This window comes from Aquarana catesbeiana, linkage group LG01 (assembly GCF_042186555.1).
Source record: "Aquarana catesbeiana isolate 2022-GZ linkage group LG01, ASM4218655v1, whole genome shotgun sequence".
Classification (NCBI taxonomy): domain Eukaryota; kingdom Metazoa; phylum Chordata; class Amphibia; order Anura; family Ranidae; genus Aquarana; species Aquarana catesbeiana.
In genome coordinates, this window is record NC_133324.1 from 930,633,806 (window position 1) to 930,658,660 (window position 24,855).

The window sequence follows — 24,855 nt, forward strand, 5'->3', positions numbered from 1 at the left end:
GAGAGATTTTTTTCTGCATTGTAGCCATTTGGGAGGGTCTACTGATCTGTAAAAACGTATCTGTCAAAAACGCTTCTAAACGTTTATAATGCAGCAAAACGGACGTTTTCAACAAAGGTCAGTTATTGGCTGTCAAGTTCTAGCGTTCAGAAGAGGTTTTCAAACGTTCTGTGTACATGAAGCCTTAGGAGCACCTTCTTACATTGACAGGACTAATCTGTGTACCACATGAGCACATACTGTATCCAGTCTGTGGGAGCCAGAATTATTGTTGGTTGGTAGGGGATCAAATACTTATTTTACTCACTGAACTGCAACTTAATTTATAACATTTGTATCATGTGTTTTTTTTTCTGGATTTTTAGTTGATATTCTGTCTCTAGCATTTAAAATACACCTATGATAATAATATTAGACCTTTCATTTCTTTGTAAGTGAGCAAACTTACAAAATCTGCAGGGGATCAAATCATTATTTTCCCCATTGTATATGGCAGATTACTCTTAAACTGGCCATACATGGATCACAATTTAGACAGTTCAGCATGGACTGGACAAATTTCGATCCATGTGTGGCCACTGAAGCTGAACAGAAATCAATCTACCAAACAACTTCTGTTCATCTACTGATCCAGCACTGCTTCCTCCTCTACTATCTGACAAGACACACACTGTCACCTTATATACAGATTACTGATCCAGCACTGCTTCCTCCTCCACTATCTGACAAGACACACACTGTCACCTTATATACAGATTACTGATCCAGTACTGCTTCCTCCTCCACTATCTGACAAGACACACACTATCACCTTATATACAGATTACTGATCAGTGTACACCAAACTACTGACTGACTCCCATGCTAGATTGCATGTAGTTGCTGGTAACATCCATCCCCAGGTTCTACACACACCCCTTTTCAGCCCTCAGGGAGGAAGCATGCACAGTACAGGATGATTGGATCTGTGCAACAATGGCAAATCTGGATACAATAGATTATAAAAAAAAATGAAATGAAAAGTAGCATGTTTGCAATGGGCTCTGGATGCAGTCAGCAATTTACTGATTGCTATACGTGTAGCCCTGGACTGCTGTTTAATCACTTGCCGCCCGCCATATAGCTAAATGACATCAGCAAAGTGGTTGTGTTATCCTGAACGGACGTCATATGACGTCTTTCAGGATAACAAGCCACTGCGCGCCCCCGGGGGCGCGCATTACGGCGATCGTTGTTGCAGTGTGTCAATCTGACACACCACAACTCTAGGTAAAGAGCCTCTGACAGAGACTCTTTACCACGTGATCAGCCGTGTCCAATCACGGCTGATCACTGTGTAAACAGGAAGAGACGTTGATCGGCTTTTCCTCAATCGCGTCTGTCAGATGCAAGTAGAGGAGAGCCAATCGGCTGCTCCTCTGACAGGAGGGGTCTGTGCTGATTGATTATCCCCCCCCCCCCGAGGATGCGCACACTGGACCACCAGGGATGCTACCAGGACCACTAGGGATGCCCATCACCAGTCACCACCAGGTATGCCGCCCATGGCCACCAGGAATACCAATCAGTGCCCACAATTGGTGCCAATCAGTGCCCACAATGGATGCCAATCAGTGCCAAACAAAAACGCCTACCTATCAGTGATGTCCATCAGTACCATCCATTAGTGTACATCGGTGCCACCTATCAGTGCCCATCCATGCCCATCCATACCACCCATCAGTGCCCATCCGTGCCGCCTATCAGCGCCCATCCGTGCCACCCATCAGTACCCATCCGTGCCACCTATCAGCACCCATCCGTGCTACCCATCAGTGCCCATCCGTGCCACCTATCAGCGCCCATCCGTGCCGCCTATCAGCGCCCATCAGTGCCGCCTTTTAGTGCCCATCAGTGCCACCTATGTGTACCCATCAGTGCTGCATATCAGTGCCACCTAACAGTGCTGCCTATCAGTGCCCCATCAGTGCCGCATATTAGTGCCCATCAGTGCCACCTCATCGGTGCCCATCAGTGCCGCCTTATCAGTGCCCATTAGTGCAGCCCCATCAGTGCCCATCAGTGAAAGAGAAAACTTACTTCTTTACAAAGTTTTGTAACAGAAACAAAACAAAAAAAAAACATTTTTTTTTTCAAAATTTTCGGTCTTTTTTTAATTTGTTTAGCAGAAAATAAAAATCCCAGAGGTGATCAAATACCACCAAAAGAAAGCTCTATTTGTGGGAACAAAATTATAAAAATTTAGTTTGGGTACAGTGTTGTATGACCGCGCAATTGTCATTCAAAGTGTGGGAGCGCTGAAAGCTGAAAATTGGTCTGGGCAGGAAGGTATATAAGTGCCCGGTATTGAAGTGGTTAATAAGCTCTCCCTGTACAGAAGATGATAAGCCCACAAGGGATCTGTATGTCACAGAATGCTGCTGGAAATCCAAGTCAGAGATAAAAATAGGACAGAGGAAGTAGACAGTGGCTGGCCGGCTTCCTAAGAAAGAGACAATTTCATGGAAGGATCATTACTCAGCGGACTATTGGGCCCATACATAACGTCGGGGGGAGGTACATCAACTTTTATATTGTTTTTTTCCATTGTTTTTGAGACTCGCAACAGAACGTGGTAGGCGTTTCTAAACCATTATCCCTCTGGGCAAAATGTAAAACTGGAGTCTTCCTCAGAACATATACCAAGGTGTTGACCCTTTCTAGCACATGTTGCATCAGCCAACAACTCAGCGCAGAAGGACCAATGCAACGTGGCTTTACATGCGAGAAGTTGCATGTCACTTGCGCCCAGGGATTCCCTTTGGTAGAACGGAGGAGTGTAGGGGTAATATAGCGTAAAGTAACGTAACAACGTAAAGTAATAACGTAACAATAAACAATTAATCATAGATTCAATTATGCTTAAAAAATGATCAGCACAAAAAAAAAATCTAATTTAGTGGAGTTTGAAGGAATTTTCTGCTGAGAATGATCCTTTGTTTTCCATTAAAACAGTTATTTATAAGCCAAAACCTTCCAAGTAAAGTCTCTGATAGCTCAGACAATTATTTCACTGAAACCATCTTCAGTTGTGCTCATAAGTTTACATACCCTGGCAGAATTTATGATTTCTTGGCCATTTTTCAGAGAATATGAAGAACACAAACTTTTCTTTCACTCATGGTTAGTGCTTGGCTGAAGCCATTTATTATCAATCAACTGTGTTTACTCTTTTTAAATCATAATCACAGCAGAAACTACCCAAATGACCCTGATCAAAAGTTTACATACCCCAGTTATTAATACCGTGTCTTGCCCCCTTGAACATCAATGGCAACTTGAAGTCTTTTGTGGTATTTGTGGATGAGGCTCTTTATCTTCTCAGATGTAAAGCTGTCCGATCCTCTTGGCAAAAAGCCTCCAATTCCTGTAAATTCTTGGGCTGTCTTGCATGAACTGCACCGTTTGAGATCTCCCCAGACTGGCTCAATGATATTGAAGTCAGGAGACTGAGATGGCCACTCCAGAACCTTCACTTTATTCTGCTGTAGTCAATGAGAGGTCGACTTGGCCTTGTGTTTTGGATCATTGTCATGTTGGAATTTCCAAGTATGTCCCATGTGCAGCTTACTGGCTGATGAATGCAAATGTTCCTCCAGTATTTCTTGATAACATACTGCATTCATCTTGCCATCAATTTTCTGTGCCTTTGTAGCTCACACATCCCCAAAACGTCAGCGATCCTCCTCCATACCTTTCATTATAGGCCTTGTTGATTCCTCTCCAAATGTAGCGTTTATGGTTGTGGCCAAAATGCTCAATTTTGGTCTCATCACTCCAAATGACTTTGTGCCAGAAGACTTGGGGCTTGTCTCTGTGCTGTTTGGTGTATTGTAAGCGGGATACTTTGTGGCATTTGCATGATAATGGCTTTCTTCTGGCGACTCGACCATGCAGCCCATCTTTCTTCAAGTACCTCCTTATTGTGCATCTTGAAACAGACACACCACATGTTTTCAGAGTCCTGTATTTCATCTGAAGTTATTTGTGGGTTTTTCTTTGCATCCCAAATCAATTTTCCTGGCAGCTGTGGCTGAAATTTTAGTTGGTCTACCTGACCGTGGTTTAGTTTCAACAGAACCCCTCATTTTCCACTTCTTGATTAGAGTTTGAAAACTGCTGTTTGGCTTTATCAATTCCTTGGATATCCCTTTCCTGTTTTATACAGTTCAACCACCTTTTCCCGCAGTTCCTTTGACAATTCTTTTGCTTTCCCCATGACTCAGAATCCAGAAACATCAGTGCAGCACTGGATGAAAGATGCAAGGGCCTGTCAGGAGTCCAGAAACTCATTGACCTTTTATACACACACACTAATTACAAGCAAACAGATCACAGGTGAGGATGGTTACCTTTAATAGCCATTCAAACCCCTTTGTGTCAATTTGTGTACATGTTATCAGGCCAAAATCACCAGGGTATGTAAACTTTTAATCAGGGTCATTTGGGTAGTTTCTGTTGCCATTATGATTTAAGAGTAAACATAGTTGATTGATAATAAATGGCTTCAGCCAAACACTAACCATGAAGAAAGGTTTTTGTGTTATCATTCATATTCTCTGAAAAATGGCCAAGAAATCATAAATTCTGCCAGAGTATGTAAACTTATGAGCACAACTGTATATTGCACAATTACAGTATATGGAATCAGAGAATGCTCTGCATTCACTGGGAAGATGCAAAGGGGTTCATTTACTAAAATTGAAGAGTGCAAAATCTGGTGCATAGAAACCAATCAGCTTCCAGGTTTTATTTTCAAAGCTTAGCTGAACAAGCTGACGTTAGAAGCTGATTGGCTGCCATGAACAGCTGCACCAGATTCTTCACTCTCCAGTTTTAGTAAATAAACCCCCAAAGTGTTCTCTAAATGGTGCCAGTGCTGAGCTACAGGACAGCCGCATGGCACAGGACCCAGAAGCTAGTGGAAATCACTGGAGAAATGGTGCCTACTACAGTGATTTCCAGCTTCCAAGAAGATCCCTCAGGTATGGAACTTAACCTGGTCCACGCTGGACCTATGTAAAAATTGCCATACCTATATGTCAGATATAAAATATACCTGTGTATAATCCGACCAAAAATTTACATCAAAACCTAATAATAAATAAATACTTTACCGGTTTCTCCCCATCGTCTCATGGTCTTTGACGACAGCATGGAGTTCAGCATTTGTATCCAAAGGAACACCTTTTAAGTCCCACTCAAAGCCCTGCAGAAAACCAGAGATGATAGAATTGTCATCATAGCTTCCAAACATAGCTTCTGACCTGAACCCAACAGTCCCTCTTTTAGGTCAGATGTGCATATTTTTATTGACTTTATTTATTGGTCTTATTCAACAAATTAATTTACATTAATGTAAAGGGACTGCATTGTAAAGGGGCACTGTAATGTAAAGGGGGGCTGTGATGTGAACGGGAACTGAGGACACTGTGGGACTGCTTTAAAGGGGGAACTGTGATGTAAAGGAGGATTGTGGATACTGATATAAAGGGGGGACTGTACTGCAAAAGGGGGTTGTGGTTTTATGGCAACCAGTCAACCGGGGGGGGGGGGGTTGCCGTACTGGGGGAAGATGGTGGTTGTGGTTCACGGGTCGAGGGATGGGATGTTCACAAAGTCTGTCCACCCCCTTCACAACAGCTGGGGGTGGACAGACTTTGTGAACATCCCATCCCTCGACCCGTGAACCACAACCACCATCTTCCCCCAGTACGACAACCCCCCCGGTTGACGGTTGACTGGTTGCCATAAAACTGGTCCCTGAAGACAAAAAGTTCAGGAACCGCTGCACTATAGAGGTTTTCTCATGACTTAACTTTACTATAGGAGTGATAAGGAGGTTAATATCCACCATGGATGATTCTGCTCTTTAAAAGCCTTGGGAGTATCATGTAATGGATCCCCAGTGTTCTTTACAAGAAGTCAGGTTGCTTCCATACATACGGGGCCTTTTATAGCTTCTCCTGTTGACTCTGATAAATTATTCATTACCATTATCTGGGACTAGGAAGGTTTGGAGGTCTGAGAAACTGAAAGTACACCAAGGCTATGCAAACCCTTAAGGCATCCCTGGACATCATTGGAGCCACCACTAGCTAACCTGGCTAGACAGAAAGAATATCTGGCCAATATGTGAACCGGGGCTAGCAAAGTGCCTTTATATTAACCCTTTTCGCTGCCAGAGCCGATTTTGCATCTTAGGCCTGAAGATTAGTTACCGCGCCCAAACCTCATTTCATTTCTGAAAGAAGAGGCCTTGGGGAATAAAACAGTGGTAGTGCTATTTTTTGAAAATGGTTTACCAAGCACAACATTTCAGCAGCCCGTCCATAGAGGGCGCACGGGCGCTGTCTCCCCTATACATGAGTCCGGCCCCCTGATCTACATATCAGAGCTGCCAGACCCTGGATTCCAATGCGGGGGGTGGGTGCTTTTTTGAAGCACCTGATTAGAGACAGAGGCGGGCAATTGAATTTGGGATCATTACCTTTTTCCTTTTTTACATGTCTTGTCGCATCAATGCGAGTTAATCGCATATCAATTTCACTGTGGATGGTAGGTTGGTGTCCGGACCTTCTGTGTTGTGGTTGTTGATCATGTTTTTGTATGTTTTGTTTATGTGTGTTTTTCTTTTCTTTTTCTGAATGTGTTTATCAATTTTTTTTCCTTGGGGTACCTCCCTTTGAGAGAACCTTGGGAAGCTTGAAGTGTGAAGCTGTTTCATCAATTATAGGTGCATTTTAATTCATTTTTGTAGCACGCTCCCAATATGGGTTTAATAAATTTTGTAATTTTATAGAAACATACCCAGGTGTAGACTTTTTGTTGCCGAAGTAGCCACTATTTGATCCCGGGACCTCTTCTTCTGTATTCAAAAAAAGGGTGGCCTAGGAGCGCAGAGCATTCTGCTCCGAGCCCACTCAGTTGTGTGACAATAGCGAATTCATTTTTGCTATTTTCACACTAAAGTTCCTTCCCGCCAATCAGGAGGCAAGTCGTGAAATCTGTTTCCCCATTGGCCAAAGCGTCAGGTGATCCTATTGGATGCCTAGTGCTTTGGCGGAAGAGGAAGCTTGAGGAGCGGAGACCGGATCCGTCGCTGCCTGCACTCCAGGAGAGGGAACCACAGCCATGCCACACGAGCGGGTAAGTGCCGGACCTCCTACGGGTGCTGTCAGTGCTGCCCCCCCCCCAAAAAAAAGGAGAATCCACCAGCTGCCACTGCATTTCAGTAAAAATACACTAAAGTAAATTTTAGGGCACAGAAACACAATATATTACCCAATTTTTTGGGTAAAATAAAAATAATATGAGGCTGCGCAAATCAATAGACATCCAACATGTCAAGCCTTATAATTAACCTTAAATTTTTCCATAGGCCATACATTAATCACTTGCCGACCGCAATACATACATATACGTTGCGGTTTGCAGGTGGGTTACGAGGAAACCCAGTACCGTTTTTTTCTACACGCAGATGGCTTACTCATGAAACCGGTCTGAGCAGCTCATGAGCCCCTGGAACGGTTTCCAAAGTGGTGGGAGGCCCCTCGCCGGTGTTTTTTGGGCTTACCGGTTTGCCCAAGAAATGATCCAATGGTGCGGCTGGCTGTTCCCATAGGTGATCAGCAAGTTAGCACTCTTTGGTCAACTCTATGGCCTTGGAGGACCAGAGCAATGTCATGATGTCACTTTCAGTCCAGGCTGAAGAGAAATATTTTTTTTTTGTTTTAAAGTGAAAGATCAAAAAAAATATTTTTTTTTCGATCTTTTGATTTTAAAGGTAAAGAAGAGATTTAGGGTCTTTTTGACCCCAGATCTCTCCATAAAGAGAACCTGTCATCCTTATTTCTTACAAGGGATGTTTACATTCCTTGTAATAGGAACAAAAGTAATCAAAAAAAAAATTAAAGGAACAGCATAAAAAAAAAGTAAAATAAATAAAAATAATCAAAAAAAAAATTTGAAAGTGCCCTCTATCCCTCCGTGTTTGCACGCAGAAGCGAACGCATACATAAGTCGCACGCGCCTATGTAAATGGTATGCGAACCACACATCACCGCGAACGTTAGAGCAATAATTATAGTACTAACTCTAAACAAGTTACCTGTAAAGGCATTTAAAGCATTGCCTGTGGAGATTTTTAAGTATTGTAGTTTGTTGACATTTAACGAGCGCCTGCAATTTTAAAGCATGACATGATAGGTATCTATTCACTCATCTTTCACATTTTACAAAAAAAAAATTGGATTAATTAATGTGTTATTGTGTTTAGTTTTTTTTTTTTAATTAATTAAAGTGTATTTTTGCAAAACCGCTGTGCAAATACCCTGTGACATAAAAAAATGCAACGATCCTCATTTTATTCTCTAGGGCAGGGGGGCTCAAACTGGCAGCCCTCCAGCTGTTGCAAAACTACAAGTCCCATCATGCCTCTGCCTGCGGGAGTCATGCTTGTAACTGTCAGCCTTGCAATGCCTCATGGGACTTGTAAGTTTTGCAACAGCTCGAGGGCCGCCAGTTTGAGACCCCTGCTCTAGGGTCTCTGCTAAAAAAAAAAAAAAAAATGTATAATGTTTGGGGGTTCTAAGTAATTTCCTAGCAAAAAATACTAATAAAAAAAAATTGGCAGAAAAAGCCTGGTCGGCAAATGGTTAAAACCCCTGTAACTCTGTACAGACCCTTGGGGGGTGGGGGGGTGGGAACTGACAGAGCCTAAGAATTGCACACGGGGAACGCAATGATCGCAGGAGCCATGCTCTGCAGCCTTCAATGCAAAAAAAGTAGTAAAGCTACGTTGATCATAGGATGATTGTTTAGCTTTTTTTTTTTTTTTTTTTTTTTTTTTTTTTTATCTTTTTTGCAAAAGATGGACTAAGCCTTTAAATGGGATGTATGAAGAAGTGATATGCGGCTTGGTGTTTATTTAGTTGGCGGGAAGCCATTAACAGATAATGTATTTAGACAAATCATATGGAAATGGGACTTGGCTCAGAATAGCAGCCAGCGCTGGACTCACCTCATTCCAGATGGGGTTCGAATTATTTTTTAAGACTTTGGTTCTCTTCTTAACACCTAGAAAATAAAAGACAACATACATTAGAGTAACTGCAAATATCTTTTAAATATTCACATTCAGTACATTTTCTCATTCTTTATTTAGGACGGATTTAGAAAGATTCATTTTAACCACAGAGCTGCCTATTAGGTAAATGAAGTCATTAGGGAATCAGAGTCTGAGGATTCCCAGGATTACCTGCAACGTTCGTAACATACAACTACTACAATATAGGAGGAATCTCTCAATCACATGCAGAGTTCGGGTCAAATCAAAATGGCAGACTGGAAAGAAATTCCAATGCGATCAAATACACTTTATAAGGCTCTTCCTGCACTGCAAGAGTTACAGTTTTTTATTTTTTTTTTTGTCCTCGGGCCTTTTTTACCCATAACAGCCTTAATTCCCAGTGTTTTTGTTAATTGTTTTATTTGGGTGATGACTTGGTTCTGCACTTTATGTCTTTTAGGTTTTGTACAGCATCCGGTTAGAGCTGCGCGATTGTTAAGAATTGAGATTGCGATTCTTTCCCCCCTTGCGATCTTAACAAAGCATTTTTCTGATTCTATGCAGAGTTCTCTGCTCAAGCCGACAGCTGTTGAAACCCCCCCCCCCCAAAAAAAACAGGCAGTCTGCCAAGTTTCACAACATTCCTCAACCACTGAGCTAACTATAAACATTGTTTTGTTCATTAGATCAAAGGAATTAACTTCAGTCTGTAAATGAGGGCAGTTTAACCACTTAAAGCGGGGTTCCACCCAAAAGTGGAACTTCCGCTCACTGGATTACTCCGGTGTCACAATTGGCACCTTTCAGGGTGGAGGGGGGGTGCAGATACCTGTATAATACAGGTATCTGCACCCACTTCCGGGAATAGACTCCCGCAGGAGTCACGCTCTCTCCCGCACTCCCCGTCTGTCTCCTGGGAAAGTCACAGGTCCCAGGAGATAGCGGGGACCATTGAAAACGCGCAGCGCAACTCGCGCATGCGCAGTAGGGAACCGGGAAGTGAAGCCGCAATGCTTCACTTCCTGATTCCCTCACTGAGAATGACGGCGGCAGCACCCGAGGATCGAGGGGCGGTTCGGTCTCGGGTGCCGACATCGCAGGCTCCCTGGACAGGTAAGTGTGCTTATTAAAAGTCAGCAGCTACAGTGTTTGTAGCTGCTGACTTTAAAAAAAAAAATGCTTTTATTTTTCAGCTGTACCTTCGCTTTAAAGACTAAACCTTTTTCTGACACTTGTTGGTTTCTAGTTAAAATTATAATTTTTTTGCTACTTTAAATACCGTATTTATTGGCGTATAACGCGCACCCCAATTTAAGAGGGAAGTTTCAGGGAAAACCTTTTTTTTTAAATAAACCACTTTGAAGCAAAATAATGGTCAGTGAGAATCAATGCAGCCTGATCTGTGCCCATCTACAGCTTCAGTGCAGCCTGATCTGTGCCCATCTACAGCTTCAGTGCAGCCTGATCTGTGCCCATCTACAGCTTCAGTGCAGCCTGATCTGTGCCCATCTACAGCTTCAGTGCAGCCTGATCTGTGCCCATCTACAGCTTCAGTGCAGCCTGATCTGTGCCCATCTGCAGCTTCAGTGCAGCCTGTTCTGTGCCCATCTACAGCTTCAGTGCAGCCTGATCTGTGCCCATCTGCAGCTTCAGTGCAGCCTGTTCTGTGCCCATCTGCAGCTTCAGTGCAGCCTGTTCTGTGCCCATCTGCAGCTTCAGTGCAGCCTGATCTGTGCCCATCTACAGCTTCAGTGCAGCCTGTTCTGTGCCCATCTGCAGCTTCAGTGCAGCCTGTTCTGTGCCCATCTGCAGCTTCAGTGCAGCCTGATCTGTGCCCATCTACAGCTTCAGTGCAGCCTGATCTGTGCCCATCTGCAGCTTCAGTGCAGCCTGTTCTGTGCCCATCTGCAGCTTCAGTGCAGCCTGTTCTGTGCCCATCTGCAGCTTCAGTGCAGCCTGATCTGTGCCCATCTGCAGCTTCAGTGCAGCCTGTTCTGTGCCCATCTGCAGCTTCAGTGCAGCCTGATCTGTGCCCATCTGCAGCTTTAGTGCAGCCTGTTCTGTGCCCATCTGCAGCTTCAGTGCAGCCTGTTCTGTGCCCATCTGCAGCTTCAGTGCAGCCTGTTCTGTGCCCATCTGCAGCTTCAGTGCAGCCTGATCTGTGCCCATCTGCAGCTTTAGTGCAGCCTGTTCTGTGCCCATCTGCAGCTTCAGTGCAGCCTGTTCTGTGCCCATCTGCAGCTTCAGTGCAGCCTGATCTGTGCCCATCTGCAGCTTTAGTGCAGCCTGTTCTGTGCCCATCTGCAGCTTCAGTGCAGCCTGTTCTGTGCCCATCTGCAGCTTCAGTGCAGCCTGATCTGTGCCCATCTGCAGCTTCAGTGCAGCCTGTTCTGTGCCCATCTGCAGCCTGTTCTGTGCCCATCTGCAGCCTGTTCTGTGCCCATCTCCCCCATCAATGCAGCTCACCATCTCTATTATGCAATCATTCCTCAATCCCTCTTGCGACTAGTGACCCCCGGGAGCGGTGTGTATTAAATCACTTCTGGGGTCACAGCTGGCATTTCTCGAGGACGCAGCTATTCAAACATGATCTTTGCTGGAATCGCATTGGAGGGCAGGGGAGACTTTGAGGAAACAATGAAACCCCCATTGCCTCAATAAAGAGGACCTGCCCATGCTATCACATAGGAGGCCTCTTAGCCCCCTTGTGATAGCAATAAAGTTAATAAAATCATAAAATAAAAAAAAGTGTAAAAAAATTATTATAAATACAAATGTAAAGCACCCAATAAAAAAGTGCAGCCGAAGTCGAGCATGTGTATGTACCATCAATTGTGCCAGGTATGATGCGGGGTATCTTCGCGATCGTTGGAAGGCGAGCAATAATTCTAGGGCCATAGTTCACACTTAACTCTTAACTAGTAACCTGTAAAGGCGTTTAGTGTCTCCTATGGACAATTTTGGGCGCTGCGTTTTTCGCGATTTCATGGGCATGCGCAATTTTACAGATTGGCATGTTTGGTATCTTTTTACTCAATGCACACCCGTCTTTTATATTTTACTAAAAAAAATCATTTTAGTGTATATTCTCCTGAAATATATGTTTGATTAGCTGTTCAAATAAAAAAATTGCCACCACCACCATGTTATTGTGCAAGAGGTCTGCTGGCAGGAAGTATCCACTTCTGTGGGGTTTAGTGAATACAGATGTGTGCAGAGAGGTAGGTGTTACTTTTTGGGTGTATTCTACTTTATATGGACGGCTGTAAATTTTAGGAATAATCGCTCGCTGCTCTGTGAACTACTACTATGCCATACAGGAGGCTCATTCTACTTCCCGGTTTCTTTTTTTTTGGAGACTAAAGAAAAGTCGTGCACATCCCAGAATGCCTCAGGAGCGGATACAGCAGAGTTGCCGGACGGTCCGAAAAACACGCGTTCGGGGCGGAGCTTCACAGATGATTTAGGAGGGGCGAGATCGGGAGAGGGCTGCGGAGAGAGGCATGTCAAGGGTACGGCCTTGGGTGTGGTCTAGCAGGGAAGGGCGGGAATACACTTGCGATGGGAATGACGACTACGGACTGGAGGATTCTCTGGGAATCTGTCATCTGTTTCCTCAGCTCTCAGTCGGCAGTCACATACACAGTCCCGCCTCCGCCATCGGCATTGGACCAGCTCCTGTGATAGACAGAACACTGGTCCAATGCTGGGGGCGGAGGCGGGACTGTGCGTGTGACGTGCGAGCCGAGTGGAGAGGAGATGATGGCTCATTGATTTCCGGTGGCACTCATTCCCCTCCTTCCTCTCCGAGGTACGTTATCGGCGTATAACACACACCCGCGATTTTCCCCCTATTTTCAGGGGAAAAAAGTGTATGTTATATGCTGACGAATACGGTACTTAGAACCCCCAAACATTATATATATATTTTTAGCAGAGACCCTAGAGAATAAAATGGTGGTTGTTGAAATATTTTATGTCACACTGTATTTGCGCAGCGGTCTCTCAAATGCAATTTTTTTGGAAGAAAATACACTTTAATGAATTAAAAAAAAAAAAAACTAAACAGTAAAGCTCGCCCAATTTTTTTGTATAATGTGAAAGATGATGTTACGCCGCGAGAATCATGACAGAATCATGATCTTTATTCTAAGCAAAAAGATTGTGATTCTCATTTTTCTCAGAATAGTGCAGCTCTACATCCAGGTGCCTTTCTCCCCACAACCCCCCACCAGCCACGATCTTCCTGCATTGCATAGGGATGCAAAGAGAACTGGGTCTATGATAATTATCATTGATAAGGTATGTAATAAAAATGGAAAGATTACTTATTAAAATGAAAACATATACTAGTCATGTTGACGAGGAAGGAGAGAGAGACCAGGGATGACAAAATATCAGCAGATTAAACTTCAGCTCTAATTACATAAAGGGTGAGATTTAAGTAGAAATAAAGGAAAAAGTTTTGAGTAAAAGAGAGTTATAACCCGTCAAGTGGGACTGCATGCTAGTCATGTGGGTTTACATACTATCTGCATGAGAATGCATTATAGTAGGGCAGGACTACATACTATCGGCACAGGACGTCATACTATGGGCATGGGACTGCATGGTAGTAGCATTGAACTACATACTATGGGTGTGGGACTGAATACTACTAGCGTGGGACAACATACTATCAGCATGAGACTACATACTATCAGCATAAGACTATGTACTATCAGCATGGGGCTACATACTGTTGGTGTGGGACTACATACTGTTGGCGTGGGACTACATACTATCAGTGTGGGGCTACATACTATTAGCATGGGACTGCATGGATAGTAGCGCTGAACTAAATAATGTGGGCGTGGGACTGAATTCTAGTAGTGTGGGACTACATACTATTGGCATGAGACTACATACTATCATCATGGGACTATATACTATCGGCATGGAACTACAAATTATCAGTTTGGGGCTACATACAATTAGCATGGGACTACTTACTGCTGGAATGGGACTACATACTATCAGCAAGGAACTTCATACTATTGGCATGGGACTGAACGCTAGTAGCGTGGGACTATGTATTATCGATGTGGAACAACACAGTATTAGCCAGGGACTGAACTCTAGTAGTATAGGGCTACATACTATCGGCATGAGACTACATACTATCAATGTGGGACTACATACTATTGGCATGGGACTACATACTATTGGAGTGGAACTACATACTACTGGCATGAGACTAAATGCTAGTAGCATGGGACTACATACTATCAATGTGGGGCTGAATGCTGGTAGCATGGAACTACATACTATCGATGTGGGGCTGAATGCTGGTAGCATGGGACTACATACTGTCAATGTGGGACTGAATGCTGGTAGCATGGGACTACATACTATCAATGTGGGTCTGAATGCTGGTAGCATGGGACTACATACAATCGATGTGGGACTGAATGTTGGTAGCATGGGACTACATACTATCAATGTGGGACTGAATGCTGGTAGCATGGGACTACATACTATCGATGTGGGGCTGAATGCTGGTAGCATGGGACTACATACTATCAATGTGGGACCGAATGCTGGTAGCATGGGACTACATACTATCAATGTGGGTCTGAATGCTGGTAGCATGGGACTACATACAATCGATGTGGGACTGAATGCTGGTAGCATGGGACTACATACTATCAATGTGGGGCTGAATGCTGGTAGCATGGGACTACATACAATCGATGTGGGACTGAATGCTGGTAGCATGGGACTACATACTATCAATGTGGGACTGAATGCTGGTAGCATGGGACTACATACTATCGATGTGGGGCTGAATGCTGGTAGCATGGGACTACATACTGTCAATGTGGGACTGAATGCTGGTAGCATGGGACTACATACTGTCAATGTGGGACTGAATGCTGGTAGCATGGGACTACATACTATCGATGTGGGACTGAATGCTGGTAGCAGGGGACTACATACTATCGATGTGGGACTGAATGCTGGTAGCATGGGACTACATACTATCGATGTGGGACTGAATGCTGGTAGCAGGGGACTACATACTATCAATGTGGGACTGAATGTTGGTAGCATAGGACTACATACTATCAATGTGGGACTGAATGTTGGTAGCATGGGACTACATACTATCAATGTGGGACTGAATGCTGGTAGCATGGGACTACATACTATCGATGTGGGGCTGAATGCTGGTAGCATGGGACTACATACTGTCGATGTGGGGCTGAATGCTGGTAGCATGGGACTACATACTATCAATGTGGGGCTGAATGCTGGTAGCATGGGACTACATACTATCAATGTGGGGCTGAATGCTGGTAGCATGGGACTACATACTATCAATGTGGGGCTGAATGCTGGTAGCATGGGACTACATACTATCAATGTGGGACTGAATGCTGGTAGCATGGGACTACATACTATCGATGTGGGGCTGAATGCTGGTAGCATGGGACTACATACTATCAATGTGGGACCGAATGCTGGTAGCATGGGACTACATACTATCAATGTGGGGCTGAATGCTGGTAGCATGGGACTACATACAATCGATGTGGGACTGAATGCTGGTAGCATGGGACTACATACCACCTTGGAACCACATATGGGCTTAGGACTGCATGCTAGTAGTGCAGGGACTATATACCATCAGAATGGGATTAATACTTTTGGTCTGAGACTGTATGGTAGTAGCATGGAGCTACATACTATCAGCATTGGATTACATACTATTGGCATAGGATTATATACTATTGGCATGGGACTTCATACTATCAGCACAGCAGGGCCGTAGATAATTTTTTTTTCCTAGGGGGGGGTTCAGGTCTTTCAAACTCAAAAGCATAATTTAGGTCATGAGGATTTGCTATGCAGCACAGCAAAAAATGATCTCCATTCAACTGAATGCGGTTGTGGTGCAGTAGTGCAGGGTTTAAGGGATTAAAATATGTGAAATATGTCTGCCAAATGCTCTTTGAAGAACAATCTGAACACGGATCCTCTTCAGAGTGCAAAACTAGTGGAAACCAGCCTTACAGTGTTTATGTAGCTGACATCCTAAGGTTTTTAAATATACACCAGCTATGTCCTTCCTGAGCTAAATTTTTAACTGATTTTGTTCCTTTAACATTTATATAGTATTTTAAAAAAGAATTATAATTGGTACTTACTGCATATTTTCATTGTGTAACAAATGCAGCGTGTACCTGGTAAATATTTTATTTTAAATAAAAGAAACTGAGCCAACTTCACAAAGACCTGCTCAGGTTGCACAGTTATGCCCCGTACACACGATAGGATTTTCCGACAACAAAATCCATGGATTTTTTCCGATGGATGTTGGCTCAAACTTGTCTTGCATACACACGGTCACACAAATCTTATCGGAAATTCCGAACGTCAAGAACGCGGTGACGTACACCACGTACGATGAGCCGAGAAAAATGTTCAATAGCCAGTGCGGCTCTTCTGCTTGTTTCCGAGCATGCGTGGAACTTTGTGCGTCGGAATTGTGTACACACGATCGGAATTTCCGACAACGGATTTTGTTGTCGGAAAATTTGAGATCCGGATCTCAAATTTTGTGTGACGGAAATTCCGATGGAAAAAGTCCAATGGAGCCTACACACGGTCGGAATTTCCGACAACAAGCTCCCGTAAAACATTTGTGACTGTGTGTTTGGGGCATGAGCCTATTGCCTATTTATCCAGTCTTAAGCCCCCAAAATCCGTTGGTGTAGTAGAAACTGACTGACATTCGGCCCATGTGTATAGGTACTTGTCAGAAACCGATCTCGCCGCCAGCTCTTGTCAGATGAGCATGCTTGAAAACCAACAGCCAACCAGCAGCCGATCATTACTCTCAGCCAATGGCTGCAAGCACTGACAGATGTGTTCTGGCGGGGGTGGGGTGTGGGGGGGTACAGTATCTGCACATCAAGTGGTTACCTGCTGTTAGGGACCAGTTTCCGACCCTGGATGCAGAGAGGTTTTGTCCAAGGGCAAAAATGTATCCCTACCTGCAGGTAACCACTGGATGTGCAGATACAGGCGGATACATGTTTACAGCAGCAGACAGCCTTGGCTGTTTTCAGCCCGTCACTCAGGTGTACAGGCTGAGCAGTAGGAGTGCAAAGGATTAAAAAACTCACGGTTCGGATCGTTCCTCGGATCAGGAGTCATGGTTCGGATCATTTTCGGATCAACAAAAAAAAATCTCCCCCACTGTAATATCCACAATCTCCCCCACTGTAATAATATATTAGCAGGGTATTGCAGGGTATTGCAGGGTATTGGTGGGTATATTGGCAGGGTATTGGCAGGGTATTGGCAGAGTATTGGCAGGGTATGGCAGAGTATTGGCAGGGTATGGCAGGGTATGGCAGAGTATTGGCAGGGTATGGCAGGGTATGGCAGAGTATTGGCAGGGTATGGCAGGGTATGGCAGAGTATTGGCAGAGTATTGCAGATTATTGTCAGGGCATTGCAGAGTATTGGCAGTGAATTGCAGAGTATTCTCGGGGGGGGGAGAGAGGAACCGGCGTCATGACATGACGCCGAGTTGTTACAAGTGATCGCTCCATCATTTGACAGAGCGATCACGTGGTAAACGGCCGCTGGGTGTACCAAGATGGCCTCTGCTCCGGAGCTAGGCCGAAGCCGTGGCCTTTCCTATCTGCGGAGGTTGATCCGTACAGATCACAGATCAATGACGATCCATTGTACCCCTATTGAGCAGAGATTGGAACATCTGAGAATGAGACCCAAGACTGGATTTTAGCTAACCCTACTGTGCAACCTGAGCAGGTGCAAGGGGCAACGTATTGTGTTAGGCAGTAAAACAGCATCCTAAGAAGTTTTATGAAATGTTTTAAGAGATTTCAAAAAATAAAATAGTGCACTGCCTACCACAGGTGCACCTGGTCAATAAGGCTGGCTCGTATTCAGTCTAATGCCGCGTACACACGGTCGGATTTTCGGCCCGCAAAAGACCGATGAGATTTTTTCGTGTGTATGCTCCATCGGACTTTTGCTGGCCGAATTCCAGCCAGCAAAAAATTGAGAGCGTGTTCTTAATTTTTCGGTTGGAAAAAGTTCCTATCCGAAAATGCGAATGTCTGTGGCACGTCTGTGGCAATTCCGACGCGCGAAATCCCTACGCATGATCGGAAACAATTCGACGCATGCTCGGAAGCATTGAACGTCATTTTCCCGGCTTGTCGTAGTGTTGTACGTCACCTCGTTCTTGACGGTCGTAATTTCAGCCAACTTTTGCGTGACCCTGTGTATGCAAGGCAAACTTGAGCGGAATTCCGTCGGAAAAGCCGTCATATCTTTTTCCGATGAGAAAAACAATCGTGTGTACGCGGCATTAAACTGTAGTAAACCCAGCTTTTGAACTTGTACCTATAGGCATGCCTATAATAAGGCTTACCTATAGGTACAGTGAATATCTCCTAAACATGTGATGTTTAGGAGATATTCACATGGGAAGCAGGAGGTGAAGTCACCCACGCATGTGCTTTGAAAGGGCGGCATACCGTTTTGGTCATTTGGCAGTCTGTGATTTGCTTTTAGCTGGATAAAGACTGCTACATCACTCAGCAGGTCCAGGCTGGGGAAAGACCCCAACATTTGAGTCGGGATTCACCCAGATCCCTGGACCGGCAGTTGGCTCAGCCTCTCAGCGAGCAGCTAAGATCCTGAGCCAACTGCCGCTTCCACAGCCCAGCGCTCCAGTGAGCATGGGGGGTGGTCTCCTAAGAACCCCCCCCTTCCCTCCTCAAGCAAAAATTCCCACTGCAAAATATCTCCCTCCCTCAAATATTCCCCCAAAAAATTAAACCTCTCTAAACTGACCCCCTGTTAGGGCTGGGCTCAGCCCTTCCTTCTCTGAGCTGGCCACTCAGCTGTCGGCCAATTGTCAGCTCCCATCTCTCTCCACAGTTACCCAGCTGTCGTTGATTCTGCTTGTCAGTCCTGCCTACTTAGAGCCATCCAGCTCACTTGATCTCTGCCTTCGCCTTTGTCAACATCACAGAGACTTTCTCCCACGTTTCTGTTGAAGACTTGCTCGGCTGACATTCCTTCTGGCTCCTGATCCTGCTTGCTGTACTACTACATTGATCTCGGGCTCTCTGACATTTGCTTGGCTGACTACCCCATCCGGTTACTGAACTCTGGCTTGTTTTGAGTATGCTTACTCTGTTTACCTTATTATTATTTTTATTAAACAAGTGTGATTTAACTTTACTTCTCTCTTGGTCTGATTCATGGTTCCTGATACCCCCATAGCAAAAATATCTCCCTCAGTCAACAATCCCCCCCCCCCCCCCCCAGCAAAGAGTCCTAATTATGAAGAAATTCTCCCTTCGTTCAATCTTTCTCTGAGAAGCAAATCCCTGCCATTAACCATCCCTGTAAACTTCTCTACAAAAAATCCCCCCCTTCTCCAAAAGCGAACCCACCTATCTTTCCTTAACCCCCCTCTCCAAAAGAATTCCCCCCCCCCCCCCCCGGGCCGGATTTCCCAGCCCTCCTTCTCACAAACAGAAAGTTTATGCCTCTCCACTTGCCAGACCTCAGATTCAGTTCTGCACAGAAGCAGGAAAACTTCTGCAGCCCTAGTCTCCCTTCTGCTGTGCCTTTTGGGGGGATCCCTTATTAAACTGATGGGGATTGGGCACAATAGAAGGGGGACTGGCTGCAGCACTCCGAAACTCTTGATTGCTTCTGCTGTGCTGTTGCTTTTGCTGAAGCTGAGGAGCGCAGCAGCAGGGTCACTCTCTGGGTATTTTGCCAGGATGCTCGGGGGGGGGGGGGGTTGAACCCCCCTGACCCCCCCCTTATCTACGCCCCTGCAGCACAGGACTACTACATGCTCTTGACTGTGGAATATATGCTATTGGAGCAGATGGTCCCAAGTGCAGTATCTTCTGTGTTTCTCTGACATAACAGTCAACAGGCAACTATCACTAATCTAAAGCTGAAACTTTGTTCAGGTATCTTCATTTTAATAATGTTTGTTTGATTTTCTAAATGTTAGTGGGGTCAAATCGACATTCATTTTCAATCGCAGGGATGGGGAAACTCTAATGAGAAGAAAGGGAAATGTTTCTCCAACGAACACAATTCTAAAGCCGCGTACACACGAGCGGAATGTCCGTCAGAAAGAGTCAGACAGAAGCTTTTCATCGTCTATTCCGATCGTGTGTAGGCCTCATCGGACTTTTATTTTCGAAAATTCTGACGGACCTAGAAATGGAACATGTTCTAAATATTTCCGACGCAACCAATTCCTATCGGGAAAACCGCTCGTCTGTATGCTGTTCCGGCGGACCAAAAACGACGCATGCTCTGAAGCAAGTACGAGACGGAAGCTATTGGCTACTGGCTATTGAACTTCCTTTTTCTAGTCCCGTCGTAAGTGCTGTACGTCACCACGTTCCTGACGGTCGGGCTTTGGTCGGTCTTCGGTTTGACCGTGTGTAGGCAAGACCGCTTGAATGGAATTCCGTCGGAGTTCCGTCGGAGCAACCTTCGGAGTTTATTCCGACGGCAAAACCGGCCGTGTGTACGTGGCATAACTGCGAATGTGTTTTGTTTTTTTTCAGGAAAGTCCATTCATTTCAAAATAGAAGGTTTAAAGCAAATGTTTTTTGACATTCTTTCCAATCAAATTTGTCATGCCATGATGGCATGACAAATTTGATTGGAAAGAATGTCAAATAACATTTGCTTTAAACCTTCTATTTTGAAATGAATGTGCTGATGAGAATTTTCATACGAATGTTCGTATTAACTTTTGTTCAAAAATCTACTAGCTCGACCTTTTTACATTAGAACAGTTAAGATGTTTTCAGTTCTTGGACTGTGCAAAGTCGCTGTTGTCTGATCTTCATCCACAACTACGGATCATATGCATCCAATTCTCGGGTGACCTGGTTACCCTTTCCCCAGAAGTCATATGCTGCCCTTAAACGTATGTATTGCATTATTTGTAGTCTCAGACCATTACTGTTACATGTACACGTGGAAGCACTCCATATCCTTCAGAGGCCCTCTATAAAACACCCAACCCCCCACCCCCCCACCCCCCAACACAGAACATTACAATTTACAAGAAAAAAAGTAGGAAAGATATTTCTAGACAAGAAAATTCCTGGAAAATAGAAAGAAAAAAGATTGTATTCGGAGTAAACCATGTGCCAAATATGCAACATTTTCACTGCCAACACATTATGAATGAAGTTATTCTGGCATTAGGGTCTCTACACTGCATGCATTTGGCGCAAGGCTTGGGTCTTCATCATTAATCGTGTTAGGACTGAATGCTGTTAGCATGGGACTACCTACTGTTAGCGTAGGAATGTGCGCTAGTAGAGTGGATATAATCTATCAGAGTGGGACTACACACTAGTGCATATTTTAGTTATAAACGGTGCCTGCTGAGAAGAGTCGACCTCTGTCTTCTTATATGTCTTAGATACTTCAGCATTGAGATCTCCCCACTCCATAAATCTCAGCTCTGTTCCTGTCCACTGTCATTGTCGACCGTTATTTTCCATAATATAACATAAATAAAGAATACAGCAGGGATCATAATGGGCACAGCAGGTGTGTAGACCTGAGAAATCAGCACAAGGATGGTGGGAATCTTCATTATGGGCACAGCAGGTATCTAGAATTGGGAACTCAGCACGGGGATGGTGGGAACCTTCATGATGGGCAAAGCAGGTGTGTAGAGCTGGGAACTCAGCACGGGGATGGTGGGAACCTTCATGATGGGCAAAGCAGGCGTGTAGAGCTGGGAACTCAGTACATGGATGGTGGGAACATTCATGATGGGCACAGCAGGCGTGTAGAGCTGGGAACTCAGTACATGGATGGTGGGAACATTCATGATGGGCACAGCAGGTGTGTAGAGCTGGTAACTCAGCACAACAATGGAGGGAATCCTGATAAGGGGAACAGCAGGTTTACAGACCCAGGAACTGAGCGCATGAATGGTGAGAACTCCTCATAATGGGCACAGCAGGTGTGTAGACCTAGGAACTCAGTAGATGGATGGTGGGAACCTTCATGATGGGCACAGCAGGTGTGTTGAGCTGGGAACTCAGCACAACAAAGGTGTGAACCTTCATAATGGGCACAGCAGGTGTGTAAAACTGGGAACTCAGCGCACAGATGGCAGGAACCCTTATAATGGACACAGCAGGTTACAGACTCTGGAACTCAGCACAAGGATGTGGGAACCTTCATGATGGGCTCAGCAGGTATTTAGACATGGGAACTAAGCACAAGGATGGTGGGAATCCCTCATGATGGGCACAGCAGGTATTTAGGCCTGAGTACTCAGCACAGGGATGGTGGGAACAACCTTTCATGATGGGCACAGCAGGTGTGTAGAGCTGATAACTCAGCACAAGGATTGTCAGAACCATCATGATGGGCTCAGCAGGTATTTAGACCTGGCAACTAAGCACAAGGTTGGTGGGAACCCCTAATGATGGGCACAGCAGGTGTGTAGAGCTGGTACTTCAGCACGAGGATTGTGGGAAACTTCATGATGGGCACAGCAGTTGTGTAGAGCTGGGTACTCAGCACAGGGATGGTGGAAACCCTGATAATGGGCACAGCAGGTGTACAGACTCAGGAACTCAGCACATGGATGGGGGGAACTCCTCATAATGGGCACAGCAGGTGTGCAGACCTGGGAACTCAGTACAGAGATGGTAGAATCCCCTCCTTATGGACACAGCAGATTACAGACTTGGGAACTTAGGGCAGGGATGGTGAAGACCCCTCATATTGAGCACAGCAGGGGTACAGGCCTGGGAACTCAGTGCAGGAATGGTTGGAACACCTCATAATGGACACAACAGGTTTACAGACCTGGTACCTAGCGCAGAGTCCCCACCAACAGATTCTCTGATAGACAACAGAAACTGACGGTGGTTTAACTTGCAACCACCCACAAAAACACTGAAATACAATTTTTGGGTGGACTGGTCCTTTAGGGCAGCATTAAACTCCAAATCAAAAATGTAACATATTGCATGCAGCTTACCAATTATTAGATGTGTTGTCTGCATTAGTTTTCTTTTTTTAGGCTTTTCTCCCTCTGCTTTCAGCTAGTGATCTGACCAGTAACACACCTCCTATATTAGAGCACCCCATGGATGAAGGAGCACAGGGGGAACCTTTGGACAGCAGCATTGTCAGTCTGGGGGGAGGGGAGTGTTAGATGTACTAACAGATTTAAATACACTAACAAATTTAAGCCAAACTCCAGCTCACAATTTTTAAGCGGTTACAGCAAACGTTATTTTCCTTTTGGGATAAAGGTTTTACGCATAAATAAAAGCTAATTACTGTAAGCACCCCTGCCAGTGGCAAATGGTTTGTCTCAACTATGTAACTGCTACATCTGGAGGACAGCTTGTTCTGAAAAAAAAAAAAAACAACAGACGTACAGGCCAGATCACCAGGTAAAAAATAAGGAAAGAAAGCCCAAAAAGAAAACTAACGCAGCCATCGCATCTAACAATTGGAAAGTTGCAATATAACAAATGTTTGCTGTTGGGTTTGATATTGCAGTGGACTGTTGACCCTTGGACTGTAGACTGAATTGGCTCTCCCCTGAATTGTATATGAGTGCCTCCCATGAGCCATCACTGCTGGGGTCCTTGTTATAGACTACAGTTGGCATTGCCCTCCATAGGCGGTCTGCATTGCAGTTCCTGGACAGGACAGGGTCTCCAGGGACCCCCCACCCCCCCCCCCCCCCCGAGAACATTTACGCCGTCTGTGTGTACATTACAGCTCAGAAGCAGAAACTTTTTTATTGAAAAGTCTTCCTGAGTGCCAGGCTGAGAGGAAGAGGAAGGGGAAAGGGATCAGCTGTTAACAGGAAAACAATAGAAGACTCAGGGACACAAATTATTACGAGGAGAGCGTTAACAAACCTATATATGGGCAAGAGAGGGGAGCAGAGCCAGAATGACACCGCAACGGTCAAGGACAACGCAGGCTGCTGAGCAAGAGCTAACTCACACTGTATACAGGCACACAATCAATATCTACACTGCACAAAGAAACATAAACCCTATACACACACCCTACACTCATCTACACTGTGTAATCCAATATACACCCCATACAGACACCCTACACTCATCTACACTAAATAATCCAATATACACCCTATACAGACACCCTACACTCATCTACACTGTGTAATCCAATATACACCCCATACAGACACCCTACACTCATCTACACTAAATGATCCAATATACACCCTAAACAGACACCCTACACACATCTACACTGTATAATCCAACACACACCCTATACAGACGCCCTACACTCATCTACACTAAATGATCCAATATACACCCCATATAGACTCCCTACACTCATCTACACTGTATAATCCAAAACAGACACCCTATACAGACACCCCACACACATCTACACTGTATAATTCCAATATACTCCCCATACAGACACCCTACACTCATCTACACTGTATAATCCAATATACACCCCATAAAGACACCCTATACACATCTACACTGTATAATCCAATATACACCCCATAAAGACACCCTATATACAGCTATACTGTATGATCCAATATACTCCCCATACAGACATCCTACACTCATCTACACTGTATAATCCAATATACACCCCATAAAGACACCTTACACTCATCTACA

General features: G+C 44.7%; 1 protein-coding gene across 6 annotated transcripts in view; it reads right to left on the minus strand.

Annotated features, from left to right (window-relative positions):
* DYSF (dysferlin) overlaps positions 1-24,855 on the minus strand; it is a 395,589-nt gene that overhangs the window by 294,213 nt on the left and 76,521 nt on the right. For all 6 annotated transcript variants that reach the window (XM_073611045.1, XM_073611046.1, XM_073611050.1 and 3 more), the window contains exons 2-3: positions 9,062-9,117; positions 5,157-5,248 (exon numbers count right to left, since the gene is read on the minus strand). In XM_073611045.1, coding sequence (XP_073467146.1) covers positions 5,157-5,248; positions 9,062-9,117 — 148 coding nt within the window. The remainder of the gene's footprint in view (positions 1-5,156; positions 5,249-9,061; positions 9,118-24,855) is intronic.